Source organism: Nematolebias whitei, chromosome 22 (assembly GCF_014905685.2).
Source record: "Nematolebias whitei isolate Nwh7 chromosome 22, NemWhi1, whole genome shotgun sequence".
Lineage (NCBI taxonomy): Eukaryota > Metazoa > Chordata > Actinopteri > Cyprinodontiformes > Rivulidae > Nematolebias > Nematolebias whitei.
The window spans coordinates 16,187,022-16,204,123 of record NC_056519.1 but is presented as its reverse complement, the minus strand read 5'-3'; the positions used below and the strand labels follow the sequence as shown (position 1 = coordinate 16,204,123).

The 17,102-nt window shown below is 41.1% G+C and overlaps 1 protein-coding gene across 1 annotated transcript in view; it reads left to right on the top strand.

Annotated features, from left to right (window-relative positions):
• The window catches only part of magi2a (membrane associated guanylate kinase, WW and PDZ domain containing 2a), a 326,057-nt gene that overhangs the window by 268,171 nt on the left and 40,784 nt on the right, over positions 1 to 17,102 (top strand). Inside the window, exons 9-10 of the mRNA XM_037695758.1 lie at positions 1,725 to 1,907; positions 10,420 to 11,097. Of these exons, the coding sequence (XP_037551686.1) occupies positions 1,725 to 1,907; positions 10,420 to 11,097 (861 nt within the window). The remainder of the gene's footprint in view (positions 1 to 1,724; positions 1,908 to 10,419; positions 11,098 to 17,102) is intronic.

The window sequence follows — 17,102 nt, the reverse complement described above, 5'->3', positions numbered from 1 at the left end:
ACATATATAAATATCTATATATATATATATATATATATATATATATATATATATATATATATATATATATATATATAAGTGTAACCTAAAGAAATTAAATATTTAGATTACAGGTCAATAAATTTCCTAGATTTAAGTCAACGTGTTGCTAAATCTACTCACGCCATACACCTGAAATGAAATATGTGTGTTCAGCTGTAGCTTTGCAACACTTAATATCTTAAAGATACATTTGTTTGAACATTTAAAGACCTTCTCTCAAATAATAGACTTATAAAACTTGTATTGTTTTAAAATAACAACTCTGTGACATTTTAAAACCTCTAAAAAGACATAAACTGAATAGGTCCCCTTGATCATCTATCAGTTTGAACAGGTGGCTTTAAAAGTGATTTACTGTTTTGTTTAATGACTGTTTTGTTGCGACCTGGTTTCATTTCTCACCCTCTCATTCACATCAGTGCTGCTAGAAAGAAAGCTGGACTGTGAAGTGTTTTTTTTTTTCTCCGTAGTAACAAGTAGAGCACCACCCTGAGTCAAGAACCGTTCTCCGTGGTAACCCTGTGTGTACAGTCCAGTCAGACTCTCTCTCAGTGCTCGTCTCTTCTTCCACCTTCTCCCTCCTCCTTCCCTTTTTTAACTTTATTACCAGTGGAGGATGCCACACCCTGTGCCACCCTCCCCAGACCCCCCCGCAGCCAGGTCACCCCGCTGCCTGAGCGCTGCCGCAGCCTCGGCGACCTCTCCCGCTCCCCGACTCTTGGTCGCAGAGCTCCTCAGTATGCTGCGCCATCCTCCGCTGACGTGTCCCCGCTGCGAAGCGTTCTGACTCGGCAGATGAATGTTTGCCCCCGCCACCAGCAGCATCACACCTCCTCCTGCACGGTGGTGCTAGAGCAGCCTCTCTGCACACCCTATTCCCTGTGGCGCATCGTCAGTAAGTAGGCAAAGAAGGATGAAGAGGGCGGGAGGGGGCTAGCTCTCATTCCTGTGGCTGCCTGCGCTACTGACTTCCTGTAAGCATGCAAACTCGCAAAGCAAGCTTTTCCCATGAGGCAGTTTTAGGGATTTGTGCAATGACTGTGCATATTGACTGGTTTTATCTCTGTGCATAAGCAAACAGAGAGGGTAATCACTCAGTTTGAATCTGAACCAGTGACGACAAACAAAGGAGGTAAACTCTCATGTTAGCCACGACTCCTTTCCCAGGTGCAAAAAAAAAGAAGACTTGCTAAAGTGTGACTAAGCTTGTTGGCTTAGATCTCCTCATTACTACTCAAGGCGCTCCCAGTTCTCCCTCCTTCAGAAATCTCCCAGTTCTTCCCTGAACTTCCCCAAGCATCCTCCTGTGGAACTGATTCCTGGCTGAGAGCATGTTATTCGCTGCGTTTTCCTGCTTGGGTTTGGAGTAAAGACCTGCACCACTGTTCCCCTCTGCACGCCCTCTCAGCTTTGGAGAAGTAGTTGGATGATAAGTTTAGGTTTGTTTTGCATTTGTACCCTGCACAAGAGCCAAAATGACTGAGCTCCACCTGCGTCTGTCAACACCACGGTCCCACCTGTGTCCAAGTGTGCCAGTTTTCCTGCAGCTTATTTTAAATAATTACCCATGCCCCTCACCCTCTAAGCACAGCTCCAGCTTTAATGTCCTCTCAGCGCCTGCTTTAAAGCCTTTTAGTCAAAAGGTTTGTATCGGCTAATTTGTTTCTTTGCATCCTTTGCAGAAAAGCCGCTGTTCACTCGGGACCCCACTCAGCTGAAAGGCAGCTTCTTGTCCACGTCACTCCAAAAGAGCAACATGGGCTTCGGCTTCACCATCATCGGAGGCGACGAGCCCGATGAATTCCTCCAGGTCAAAAGTGTTATTCCTGACGGGCCCGCCGCAGCTGATGGAAAGATGGCCACAGGTGAGCTCCAGGCGTGCCTGACACATCGTCTGTGCGACACTTAAACTGTCACTCCTACAAATAAAAGCCTTTTTTTCCCAGATGTAAGCCAGTTTAACGGTGATGGCAACAAGTACATTTTGATGTGACTTTTTTCACTATTCACTCTGTATGTCAATGTATACCGTATTTTTTGCCATATAGGTCGCACTTTTTTGCATAAATTTGGAAGCCCTGCGACTTATACATCAAAGCTACTAATATACGTTTTTTTCCCATATTTATAACCAGATTTTTGGCTGAGATCTGATGATTTCATTCATTCTGACATGAAAAATATTGAACATTAGCCAACCATTTTCAGTCAGGTCATCTGGACAGTTTCTTTTTTTTGCTGAAACGTTTCACCTTCCATCCAGAAGGCTTCATCAGTCAAGGAAACGCACAACACAAAACTGATGCCAAAGACACCATCTTAGCACCAACATAACTGGTTTGTTCCACTTAGTTAAGCTGTTTGGGGGAAGAATCAGTTTTTGTGTTGTGTGTTTCCTTGACTGATGAAGCCTTCTGGATGGAAGGTCAGTTAGCTGCCATCACTGTCTTGAATCAGGGAAATCATTAGTACAACAAATGATTTCCCTTTAGATGAACTGGAGTGAGTCATCCATCTGTAGATATCAACCTTATAGAGCTTCCTCATGGATGAGGCTAAATACATCAAAACAAACATGAATATTTCAACAGTGACTGTTCAGAGAAAACTGTCAGTCTTAATGAATGAACTGTTTTTTTGTTTTTGCTTGTTTATATGTGTATGTATATGTTTTTTTTTTTTTTTTTTTTTTTTTTTTTTTTTTTTTTTTTTTTTTTTGGGGAGTGGTGGCGCAAGAGGTTAGAAGATGGGCCTGTGATCGGAACGATCGGAACGTCGCAGGTTCAACACCCGGTACCGTCAACATCAAAATGTGGGTGGAAAAAGTGGAACACCCACACCTTCCTCCACCCCCATTCGCCCAACTCTGGGCCCCTGAGCAAGGCCCTTAACCCCCACCATCCGCTCCCTAAACAGGTCCCTCTTGAAAATGAGTTATCGTGGCTCAATGACATTACCTGGATAAATAAAGGGTAAATGAAAATGAAAATAAATATATATATATATATATATATATATATATATTTATACATATAAACCAAAACCATCACTTGCATTACTGCCAAAAAGAAGGCGAGCATCTGCAAGACTAGGCCTGACAGCAGGGTGATAAGATGCAGAAACTGACAGCACTGTCATTTAAAACTTATCCATTTCATCAACATTCAGTCTCAATCCCTCTTTCAAACAGGTTTTTGGAGCATCAAACGTATTTGTCAGAGCTCTTGAACTGACTAGGTAAAAGTTTAATTGGGATCAGTTAGTAAACCTAATGGCACTAGTTCAGCTTCTATGTTGATTAGATCATCCAAACTTTTTCATTCATACAACCTTTATAAATTCAACCTTTATAACATATGTTAGATGTTATTACTGTTTTTCTTTTACATTTTATTGTTGGATGTAACTGGGACCGTGTGTACATAATTTCGCTCCACCACATGTACCACATGAGGTGTGAATGACAATAATGAAACTCTGACTCTGACTTTATTTAGACAGGTTTATCCCATTGAGCCTCGGGGACTCATTTACAAGAGAGACCTGTGTTCTTAACAAAGAGTGATGACAACAGTGGATAACAACGACAACAATAGACGCTCATGAAGGATGCGTACATTTTTTTTTTTTTCCAAGTGAAAATAAAAGGATAATTAAAAGGAAAAGTAGAGAAAAAGCAGCTAGATTGTAAGGTGGTGTAGAATACTAAAAACAGGAACATGTCTGCATTGCAAACTACAGGCATGTTGTCTACAGGTCATATTTCAAGTCTGCTCTGCACCCATTAAGAAAGCAATGGACTACGGAATGCACATACAAAACATTTAATAATCCTCATATCAATGTCACATTATCACATGTTTTGTATGTGCATTTCGTAGTTCCTTTCTTCCTTAATGGGTGCAATTTTGATGTCACTTTAGCATGCAGTTTTACTGCACTTTAGTCTTCAGTTGTCACAATCATATAAAACAAAATATACAAAAAACTTTTTTGGATATTAATTCAAAACAGAACTTTACTTTAGAGTTTATTTTATTTTGTAGGAACACTAGCAGTTTATTTAGATAAAACAAGTGGCCTCTTTTTTTAATCAGTAATAATGGGATGGTTAAAAACAATAGTCCTTAAATTAAGATGTTCAACAAAATCTGGATGTTCTTGAGTAATGAAGGCAAGATTTCTGTTCTGAGGTGCAGCTGTTTGAATGAGGGCTTGTCTTTGCACCACATCTAGACAGTTAATCGCCGTTAATCTAATAATCTGGATAAATGTGTAGACTTATAAATGAGATAGAAACATGGGATTGGATTTTAAAGAAACCCACCTGGATCTACACAAAACACACATTGGAGTTCACATACAGGAAGATGTGCTGCTTCTTGTTCAGATGAAATGACAAGCGCAACTTCTCATTCAAACATGCTGTTAAACTGTCCGCTTTAACACGTGTGTTGCTGCAGCTCATCTGTCTGCAGTGTTTAAGCTCCATGTGGAAATATGCACATACCTGTGCACCAACTGTGCATCTTTCTTCTTCCATTAATCATGAAGTGGACTTTATGGGCCCCATAACTCCTGACTGCAGCCACTTGGGGTTGGAACTGGAGCACGCACGCACACACACACACACACACACACACACACACACATAGACAATCCATCTGCACTAAAAGGTCAAGGGAAGAAAAGTAACTGTGCTGATGTGTCTATTGGTACATAGTGCAGGAAATAACAGTATAGTGGTTATTTATCGTGCATACGCTACATAAAAATTAATAAATACAAGCTGAAAAGTGAGTTTCCTCTGCTCTCATGCGTAGTTTTCTCTCTAAAAATTGAAACTTCTCTTAGATAGCATGGAAGATTTATTTCAAAACATTAATGTCCTCTTTTATTATTTTATTAATGAGTTGGAGCACCGGCTAAAAATAAATCCCTGGTTGACTAATAAAGCTTTTCGCCTTCTGAACCGTTTTATTTCTATCGTCTCTCCCCGTTCTCCTGTTTCATTATAAAAATCCCCTCTTTTTTATGTATACTTTGCCTAAAAATAACTTGCAGTCCCTCCTCCATGAGTCTGTCTCGTCCTCCCATCAGCTCATCTTCGTCTTCATCTCACCAGCTACGCTCGGTCCCCCTGCTTTGCCTCCTTAGACTTTATGTGTCCTACTTCTGCAGCAGCAGAGCCGGCACGTTCACAGCTACTCAAAAGATCACACAGAGGGAGCTCAGACCTGGAAGGGGTGTGAAATTCCCATTTTCAGATTAGATTTATGATTTTTGTCTTTCCACCTAATCACTTGTGGGGGGCTTTACTTTTACTTTACATTAAAGAAAGGCTTCTTTTTGATTTTACACCTGTAACAAATTACAAAAAAATACTAATTTTATTTGGTTTACTCAACAATAACATGTGAGCTATGATAGTTGTAAAGTACTGAGCAAGAAGTTGCCTTTGCTTGACATTGAGCGGCTCAGTTTTAGAGCTAGAAGCAGTGTTTAAAGTGAAATTAGGGGGTCTGTTGGAACAACAGGCTTCAAACTGGGAAGCCTAATTGCTTTAACTCTCTCTCGGCGCCAGAGGGGCTTTCTGCTGTACTGCCTCCTCACACTGCAGAGCCTGTTCTGTTTGGATAAGGCTGCCATTTTTACCATTTCTGTATGACGAGTCTGTACACGTTCTTATGAAAAGCAAAAGAATGTGCACAAATTCTTTAAAAAGATATCACTTCTGTCTTTAAAGCTTTTTTTTTTTTTTTTTTACGGACAGAACAGCAATAACGTTTAGCACAAAGTGCATCAAATTCAACAAACTGCCTCATCTTATCTGTACATGCAGGTCATGTTTTCACAGTGAGCTTAAAGGAAGACTGATGAAAATCGCAGGTTAATGGTAACATTTTGAATGTACAATTATAGAGGCTGGACGGACAAAAAATGGACATAATCAGTTTTATCTTCATTCATCGTTAAGCAAAAATAGTTTTAAAACAGATGGAAGAGCATTTGAGTAAATTAAGTTTAGATTTTCTCTCGTATCTCAATAACAGGCAGCACCTGCAGCGCATTACCTCGGTCTAAAACATAATGATAATGGTCAGAGCTACTTGTACTTTAATGGTTTGTCTGATATTTATAGCCTTCTTAGTTTGGGGTTTATCATTAAAACATTGACCCTGTGGATGGAGCATGCTTCAGCTGAACCCATATCTTGGTCACATTTTAGGAAGCAGAGTATCTAAACTATTTTTCACCTCAAACAATGAAAGCCATTCTTGGCTTAGGAAGTGGGTAAAAGCAATCTAGAATTGTGCCACTCGGGGTGGCTGCATGTTGGAGTAGCTTTGTTACTTTCATTCTGAGATATTACTTTTGGGAACATTAATTCCTCTTTTGCTGGATGTAAAACACCTTTTTTTAGATGGTTGTTTCCTCTGGAATCGGATGCTGTGCAGCTGGAAGGATTTTTACTGAAACCTATTTACTTTTGGACATTTGTTATGATGCGTAACCATGACAACAAGGCAGTTTTTACTATCGGGAGCACCTGATTAAGTTCATATATCTCAGTTACAGCCCCAAATCTCAAATGAGTTGAAAAGGAGGCTCCGTGGATGCTTTCCCATCTCCCTGCTGGATGTTCTCGAGTGCCTGACCACTGAGATCCCGGAGCTGGCAGGAGACACGGCTCGTGACAGCAGAAGGACCGGGATCGTCCCCCGGCACCTGCAGCTGACTGTCCGCAGCGGAGAGGAGCTCGGTGGGCTGCTGGGAGGAGTTCTGCCTGACATTCGGGCGATCTTGCAGCCTGGGATAACCAGAGGCCAGTCGAGTCAGGGTGGCCGGATCGGACAGCATCTGCGGTCACTTTCTTTGGATTCGCTGTGGGACAAACCTTTACAAGAGATCCTTCCTGTCTACAGCCATCAGTATCTTTAACGTCTCTTAATCAAACGAGGATAACGAGTTACAACAACATTTAATTTTCCTCTGGGATTAATAAAGTATTTTTGAACTGAATTGAAATGAATTAATGCTATATGATTATTCAGCTACTACAATTAGTTATTAGGTTAATGCAGCATTATGGTGTAGGAGCTTACTGGTTGCAGTACCCAAGCAACTGAAGCTTTGCAAACCAATCGCCTCCTTTTATACCAGCAAATGTGGAAAAAGATTTGGTTTGCAAAGTGGACGTAATGCCCATTTGACAGCATGTCACCATATTAAAGCTGACAGACTTTAAAATCACCCAATAAACACAATCTCTATGGAAAGCCTGTACCCTGCTGGGAGTCTTAACTGTTGTCATCATGGCCTCATCATCTCAGCAGGGACACAGAGAGCACTCGGTACGCTGACTCACTCCTGAGCGCACAATTAGACGGCGATGTTATAAGAAATGTGTAAAGATGGATGGGTCGGTTAAAGGTGACTCAGCTGGGAGCATGCTGTACACAGTTGAGGTCAGCATGACTTGAAATCGACACAAAAACTTGTAGAAAATGTTTGAATGGACAGACCGGGGACTGTTTAATGTGTTTTGGTCTTTTGTTCTCCGTGTTAATGCCTCAATTTCTCTTTTCCCTTTTATCCACACCTGTGTTGGCGATTGTGCTCATTTTGGATAATTTTATTCACATTTTACATCCTTTTTGTCTGAGACCGGCTCATACTTTAATGTCTCTAAAGCTGCTTTTCCATTCTGGTTTGAAACTCTTGAGATACGCAGGGCAGAGTGGAGCACCGTGACGTCACAGCAGCATCATTTGTTTTCTGCCGGTGCGCTCAAACTATTGATTCTGACTCAAATGCTCAAGGCAAATGTCGGCCGCGTTTACTCTGATTAATTAAAAAGTCCCTCACGTTGTGTCACCTCGAGGCGTGCGCTCGCTCTGTCGATGCCAGCGGAGCGTTGAAACCTGGAAACCGGTTCGTCTGCGGCAGAGGGAGAGCAGGTGATATCTTAACTCCCAATCACTTTGAGTCATGTTACTCGGGCGGCTTTAGCTTTCAGCCTACACTTAGCAGTCGATGCAAAATAAATCCAGCACAATTTAGCCTTATCCCTCCAATTACGAAATAAAAAGTTTAACTGGGGACTGCTTAGAAAGGCGGCCACCTATTATTATCCACCTGAAAAAGGTCTTGCTCTTCTATCAACTTTAATGCAGCCCGATCCGCAAAGTGTACCCCCACAAATTTTATACTGAAACGACCGACCAGCACCGTGATGTATGCTATTACTTTTATTGGCATTTCGTGTTACCATGGCAATGTAATTCACAAAAAAATAAATAAATTCCGCTATTTTAAAAGACATATAGCTGAAATTTCCTGTGGTGGTAGCTGAGAGCAATGCCCAATAAATCCTGAATTCAAATAAACCATTCAAGATGGCTGCCAAAGCTAAATTTAAATTGCTTTACCTCAGCTATTTCTTCACATATAGAGCAGATATTTAGTGTGACTATAGCTGAGAACGTTCCTCATCTCATACTGAATCCAAATAAAAAATCCAAAATGGCCACCATAACTTAAAAGAAAAAAAATACTATAACTCATTGATTTTACGTTGTTTTTCTCCGTATTGAGCTGTAATGGGGTATGCTGGCAGCTGAGAGCGAACCCCAACCCACTGCCGCGTGGCAGCCATTTTGGAGTTCCGACAGGTGTTTTCAATGAGAAAAATTTAGCCTTTGTTTGCGAATTATGTTACCATGGTAACTTGAAACACTAATAAAAGTAATGGCGCACATCACGGTGCTAAGCCAGTTGTCTTGATATAACATTTGTGGGGATACACGTTGCAGTTCGGGCCGCATTAAAGTTGACGGAAGAGTAAGATATAAAGTTAAGAAACCCTTGTCAGGTGAATAATAATAGGTGGCTGCCTTTCTAGGCAGTCCCGAATTAAAAAGTTGAAATGGCTGCCACATGGCAGTACCTGTTAAAAGTTTCTCTAGGAACTTCCTAGTTGATCTTTCCATTAATGCTTCTACAGTCTGCTGCTAGAGTTTTAAGAGTATTTTATCGGTGGGGCTTTACAAAGCGAGGACTAATCACTTGGGCATAAATTAAACTTTTTGAATCAGATTTTCTGTTTTTCAGAAAGTCACTATCCTCTGTCTCTAAAGAGCTTGACAATCCATCTACAATTAGAAAACAAGTGTTTTCCCTGTTTGACCAGGTGTTGCTGTTTGTTAGACTTTAAAATCGACTCTTTTCCCAGTTGCCACCCAGACCTGCTCAGTCCCTCCACAGTGAAGCGTAAAACACTATATTTAGTCATGAGGCCGAGGCGGAGATGAGCCAGAATGTGGGGTTCTTTCATGCGGGAACGTTTATTTGTGTGCTCGGTTTTATCTACAGCGCAGCGTCCTGTAGCGGGCAAATAAAAAGCACTTGGAACCCATAAAAGGCAAACATTTTAGCCACTTGTCATCTGCTCTGTTTTACACTTGAAAGGCTGATAAGACCATATCTGTGGTGTTTATCTGTGGAAACTGTTTACAGCTGTTGGAGAGGTAAAATACAGATGACTGAGCATTAGACCAGCTGTAGGAAAGTCTTGATAAATCACTGGTAACATGATGATGATGTGAAACTTTCTTCCACTGGAGCATAATCAAAGTGAAACAACCTGCCTGCTCTTTAGCAGCAGATAATTGCGTATGGACTCCCACTTGCAATTAGAATCTGACTCCAGTTTGTTGATTTGTTTCTTAGCATTCATAAGACCACATAATGCATTGATTTTTTTTTTATCAGTTAATTAGCCTTTGTAGCTTATACCGTTGTTTTTTTTAGCATTCAGTTCCACCCACCACATTTCATTACTTCTCTTTTAAGCATTTAATCTTGTTTCATATCCTTCTTCCTTTATTTGATGGACTGCATTCACCTGTGGTCTAGTTAATCTGTGTGTTTGGAGCCCAGCCTTTCTGTTTCAGTTACCAGTTTTTGGTTTATTAAATTGTTCTTCATTTTTTTGTGTGTGTGCCATAATTCTCTCGATGAATCATTGATTTTCCAAATCTCTGTCTCAATCAGTGAGTCAGGAAGACATTTATTTTATGACTTTAAATCCTCTTTCTTCGCCTTCGATCTTTCCTGTGTTTAACTCGTCCTGCATGCGGGTGCCCTCCCCGACCTAAACTTTTTCCCCAATCCATTTTGGTAGTTTTAGCAAATTTTCAAAAGATTCCTCTTCAGACAAATTAATTCCTGAAACGGTATGAAAACAAAATTTTGAGTCGTTAGCACCAAATTTTATAGCGATTTTAGAAACAACAGTTTATTTAATGGAATGTGGAGTTGCTCCAGGTATTAAACTCCCTCCTCCTGTCTCTGTTTGCCTCTGTCTCATCTCAGGTGATGTCATTGTCTACATAAATGATGTCTGCGTCCTGGGCACCACCCATGCCGATGTAGTTAAACTCTTCCAGTCTGTACCCATCGGGCAAAGCGTGACCCTCGTTTTGTGTCGCGGCTATCCTTTACCATACGACCCAGAGGACGCCGCCAACACCAACAACACCACCACCATCATCTCCCCGCTGGGCATCATGGAGCAGCGGCCCATCATGGTGAACGGCAGGTCGGATTACGACACCTACCTGGATTATCTCACCCGCTCGTCGCGCTTCATCGCAGATCCCAATCAGGATCAAGTGAATTCCCAGCATCAGATTTTCGCCGCTCACCCAGGAGACACCCACTTAGACGGATCGCTTCCCACCACCACCGGCACCACGCCTCCCGATAGCGTCTCCATGGCGTCATCAGGCCCCACCCAGGGGGAGCTGCTGACTCTGACGATGGTGAAGGGCGTGGATGGGTTTGGCTTTACGATCGCAGACAGTATGACGGGCCAGCGAGTCAAACAAATACTGGAACCGCAGGGATGCCCAGGTCTGTTTGAGGGCGACCTGATCATGGAGATCAACAAGCAGCACGTTCAGGGACTCACACACACGCAGGTTGTGGATCTGCTCAAGGAGTGTGCTGTGGGATCAGAGACCAGCCTGGTGGTTCAGAGAGGTGCGACAGGTAAGTCAGAAACGTATAATCCCTCCACTGTATCTTTTAACTTCTTCTTCTTTGTTCTTCTATGAGGAGCCAAATGTGTGTCAGTGGGTTTCACTTCAGTTTGTGCAAAAAGCTTTGACTCAGTCCTGCACTGGACATCAATATCTTCCTGATGCACAGTTCCTCTCAAGTGTCCTTTAAGCCTTTACTCCTGCTCTCCTGAGTCCAGCTTCCCTTCATTTAAGTAGCTGCCCCTCTGCTCGCTAAAGCTGCTTTTCCATTGATAAGTGCGACTCCACTCGGCTCTCGTCTTATCGGTTCCTCTCAGGTTTAGGTGATTTGCCACCGTGACTTGTTTTCTCCGCACTGTGGGCGAGATTGTTAATGCAAAGTGGATGGGATCCTAACAGGTCATTGTGTTCGAGCCACTCCGTTCACTGTGGTCCTTAATCGCCCTGTAATCTGACTTGAATTTCGTTAGTTTATCTCGGCACTGCTTATAAGTCCGGGTGCAGCCATGCTACGTAATAATCTCTGATATATCTCTTTGTAAATGTGCTCATTTCTTGTGGCGCCATCCATCAACACAATCGGAGAGGAAATGGAGGTTCAGATGTAGTTTGCAGTTTAACTGGGCTGGTCATCCAGTGGCGTAGCTCCGCCGGCCAATCAACAGCTGCTGTCTGCGTATGTCAAAGTTGTCACCTCGACGTTTGGAACCACAGACAAGGTGGTCCCATAAACGGCGCTGAGTTGGGGGTTGGTATCTACAGTGGACAGGCCCTGAACTGGTGCGGTGTGGTGCAGAACCGATAAGAGTTGAGACAGTGGCAAAGTGCCATAAGTCATACAACCTATCAGTCCCCAGTATAAGTCTGATTGAAGAGCTCTCCTTTTAGTCAATTCTCAGTGCTTTGGGTCTGTCCTGTCAGTTTGATTGGGATGATCAATTTTGTCAGAACTAAATACTAACCCTGAAATCAGAGGATGTCAAAAAATAGATCGGGTTTTTTTCTTGAATTTCTGCTTTTACTTTCTAGAATATACACCAGGCTTTGGCTTGTGCAGCCGGCTGTTTTCTGCTCGTCGTGAGCGCAGAATGATGGTGGGAACCTTGTGAGATTTGGATGTGGGTAAGCGTTTGTCTACAAAGTCAAAAAATCTGTCATTGTTTTTGACTCTGAGCAAAGAAAAATCAACAGAAAGAGGAAGAAGTTGTCTCCCTTCAGCGCCTTGTACAGCTCGAAGTGACGGAACATAAGCTGTGCGTGACCCCGCTGTGATCTGAAACTCCCTGTATTGTTGTGTCGGTGCATCTGTCAGCGGTGACTCAGTCTAAAGTGTGATGCTAAAGATGAATATATTTTAATTAAGGCTCAAAACAGCATAACGGTTTGGATTTAAATGTCATATAATGCCTCCTCTCTCTGTTTGTACCTCTTCTTGATTCAACTTGGCGTCCTGCAAGTGACGATACGTGAACTTCAGCATTTGCGAGACAAAATGCTGCCGTTGCTTTCGTGTGCGTCAAGCTCTGTGTTGTGTAATGTCACATAATGCCAACTGCCTGGGTGCCACAGACACCTCTGAGACTCGCCCGCAAAGGTCGCTGGCGTCCTCTGAATACATTTAAACCCGCTCGTTTCTGTATGAGGCTGCCCGCTCGTCTGTTAGAGAACGCAAAGCCAACAGATAACGCAAACGGGACTTGAATGTCTCTAATTTGTTCAGCATAAAAACGGTTTTTTGAGGCCTCCCGTTTGTCTGTTTCTTTCTGCAGATGGCAAAAACTAATGCTCCCTTCAGAAAAAAAAAGCCTGTTTGTCTGCTGTGTTTGACTTCATTATTCCAAATGTACAAATCCCTCACCGCAGTAAAATACATCAGGGTGCCGTGTCACTTCTGTTTGTGTTGATTGTTTTTGATATAATCAACAGGGGTTTACAAAAAAAAGATGCTTTTTGAAAGAAAAAGCGTGACTACATGTGGCACTCGCATGTAATCCAAAACAAAAAAAGTGCTTTAGATGTTATGGGTCGCTTGAGAGTGTTTTTTTTTTTTTTTTTTTGAGCTTTACCCATGAGAGCACTTTAACTCATTAGAACCAAAGACTTTAGAGCCTTCTGGGAGGAAAAATATCACAATGTGCTCAGTGTGATTTTTGTCTTTTAACTTTTTTTTTCATTATCATGTAGAATAACAAGATGTGATGGGGCCATGCTAGGAACCACATACCAAGGTTTTTCATGTGACAAAACTAATGAGCTGTTTTGTGTAGAGACTTGTGATGTTGTTGACTTTCAGCTTATTTGGATCTTTCTGCTGGGTGCTCATCATGTTTTGTAAGAGGCAACTACAGCGGTAGTTCCAAACTAATCTACATTAAACATATTTATTTTAAGTCATGCAAGAAAAGAAAAGAAAAGTTCCTTTGTGGAATGATGTTCTTGTCATATTTCTTGTCTTGTTCTGCTCAAGTTCTCTGTCCAAGTTTCTAGAAACGGTCATGGTCGTGTCTCTTTCATTGCAAGTCGTGGTTTTTCTTCGCCCTTCTTCAGTTAAATTATGATCAGAGTCCAAACTCGTTTGTTTTATCAGAGAGGAGATTTATGAGCTGTTTGCCTGATTTTGAATGTTTTTAAATCTTATGCAAATTACCCAGCCTATTATTGTAAAAATATTCACAAAATAGGAAATAATGGTTTGTTAAATCCTGTTAAAGCACTTCCAGTCTATATTTACTTATGTAGAAGTTAAAGCTAACCATTTTAAAAAGTTAGCATGGAAATAGTTTAAACAACTTAAGTTTGAATGTAGAAACGGCTAAACCTGTCGCAATAAACAACAAATCAATTAATTACGTGATGAATTAAAATTATCTACCTCATTTTCACTTATCAGCTTTATCGTTTCTTGGTGTCTCTCGTTCTACTGAAGACACTTGATGAAAAAAGGCTCAACTCCGGTGTTTTCACTGACCCCTCCCTTTCTGTTTTCTCTTTAAAATCCATTTTAACAGTCCAAAATTGAGTTTTTGGATCGTTAAAAGCAGCTAAGCTACGAGCTAAGCTAACAGGTCGATCTCTGGGGAAAAAAAACTCTGTCTTGTCGAAGCTCCGAAATTCACGGTTGAAACCCGTGCCTTCATGTAAAAAGTTTTTCTTTGTAAAAAGAAGCTGAAAACTTGTTTACTGATTTTTTTACTAAAAGCTTTGTGTGGAAAAATGCTATGCTAAACTGCTCAAACCACACCGAGCGTCCGCCATTTTGACAACTGGAAAAAAGGAAGGAGAGACAGCCCGTGTCGTGTCAAGGGCCCTCCCTCCCATTTTTCTTAGAGACACGCTGCTCACTCCCTCACTATCCATCCTTTGGTTCAAACAGTCTTATACTGCCATCGGGTGGTCAAAAAAGGTACTACACTCCAAAAAAAAAACATTTCTTCTTAAATTTGACAATTAATTATTGTTAAATTTCAAACAATATTATCGTTTATCACAATTATTTCTGAGACAATTAATAGCCCATCAAAATTTGTTATTGTGACAGGCCTAGAAACAGCTGCTGTAAACGTCTGAGTTTTACGATTGCATTTTTCACCAAATGCAGCTTAATACCATACAAACTGACTTTCAGCTCCTGCATCGAGATTTTCTGTGAAGCCAAGTCTCTTGTGCTGCTTCCCCAAAAAGGTGCGCTCTAAATAATTAGCCAGATCATTACTCATCTTAATAAAACTGCCACTGTGCAACTGAAATGATGTGCTCCCCTTCACCATGCTTGGCCCACTCCTTCGCGCAACTGGCTTTGTGACATACATGTTTTTTTTTTTTTGTTTGTTTCAAACTGTTGTTGATCACCGAATTGTTTATCTACAACCACATTAGTCAATTTTCTTTTTTCTTTATGCAAAGAACGCCAACAGGTTTTGTTTCATTCAAATATGGAACTGGAAATGAAACAACTATATTTATGTTTTTTGTTTTTTTTTTCAATTCCACAAGCTCCCACAAACATTGTTATGGATATTTTATGGTGCTGTTACCATGACGACATGCTCCTAATGTCCAGCATCAGAGACCTGAAATGACGAGTGAGAGAAGAGGGTTCATAGACTCAAAAAGAAAATGAATAAATACCAGTAAATAAAACAGGTCTCTTACTCACACATACACATTGCAGGTCTCGTTTGTGCTGCAGGTTTTGTAGCTGTACGCTTGAAATGTAGGTAAATAAAAAAGTGCAAAATTATGAAAATGGCTTCATTGAAGTCAAAACACCAAATGGTTTACTGCACAGGATGAATTTCAAAACAAGGTGTAGAAAAGGCTCCGTTCTGCTAAGATCACTTTGCTCGGCTTGGCGTTGTCATGGACACAGAGAGCAGCAGAGAGTTATCGTCACTGCAGAGTGGAAATATGACTTTTTAGCTTCAGTAATCCTGATTGCAACCAGTTAGGCTCGACATCGGCATAAGCGGCAGTTAGAAGTGGCACCTTCAGCTAGACCAGAATTTAATTTTAGAGCTTTGTAGCAAAGCATCTGGCATCATACAAAAGTCTGGAGACCAATTTGGAGTTTTATACGGTCAGTTGTCTATGGTGGCCATCTTTCATTAGGTTCAAAGGTTGTTTAAGCATAGATGTACATCCAGTGATTACTGTATATGTTTCATTAAAATCTATTCAGTGGTTATGAGATATTTTGTTGACAGGCAAACGCACATGGGCATGATAATTTGAAAGATAACTGAGGTATCAACTTCCATGTTGGTGTGTGCCTATATCAAGGTGTAAGAGAAGTTCCTATCAAACATTGGTTTGCCATATCAAAATCCAAGATGGCTGCTGCCATATATCTATATATATATATATATATATATATATATATATATATATATATATGCTAATCTTGTGAGCTAGCTAACTTGAAAAATAAACAACATGCTGGTTCATTTTGGTCTGTGTCTAGGCATAAGAAAGGTTCTTTTCCAAAATTGTGTTGCTACATCAAACTCCAAGATGGCCACCATTATTTATATATATATCTATATATATAGATATATGTATACACACCACATTTTTCGCTGTATAAGTCTCACCTTTTTGCATAAATGTGCATGCCCTGCAACATACACAGCGAAGCGACATACTGTTTTGTTTTGTTTTTTCCCCCGTATTTATAACCCAATTTTTGGCTGAGATTTAATTATTTCATTTACATGGAAAATATTGAGCTCTACTATTTTCAACCACTAGAGGGCGGTCGAGTAGTATGGAAAGCCAAATGTCTCATTAATAGGTAAAAGTGGCTATTAATGTGACATTTGACTTGCCATACAGAACCACCTTTGTCTCGTTCCGGATATCCTGGAGCAAACGTCAAATCAGCTGCATTTCGCTGCGCTGCCCAGGCGAAATGCACCACCAGTGGTGACCACTCCAGTTATTTTAGGAAACCATGTCCTAATGGCTTACAAGTATAATTTCCTCACAAAACGGGGGTGGATGAAGATTAATCTTGTGGCCAAGGCCGCCTTTGGCCTCCCCGTGGCTCCACCATCGCACTTTGTGATGGGTACAAATTGCTCCCTCCACTCCCCAAAATCTGTTTCTTTGCACTGCCTCGGACAAGCAAAATAAAAACCTACTTATCCTGATGCATGCTCAAAAATCTACTTGTTAACTTGCACAGTGTAACTCCTACACACCTGAATGTCATGCAGCAAAAACATTAGGATTTACTTGCGTTCTCTGTTCCATTCCAGTCCAGAAAAGCACTCTTTTCGAAAACTACAAACATCCATCCATCTATCCATCCATTCATCCATCCATTATCTTTACCCGCTTCTTCCTTATTCAAATCCCTCAGCGACAGGGGACATCGGCATACCGCTTGTTGCAACATCCTTTGGCAGTTTTCATCATGAATACAGTTTTCGGTTGACTCTTTATTTTCATAACTGTTGTATTGCTTGATAAAACTAAACTACAATTGAGTTATGCAAATGCGAAGGGTAAAAAGGG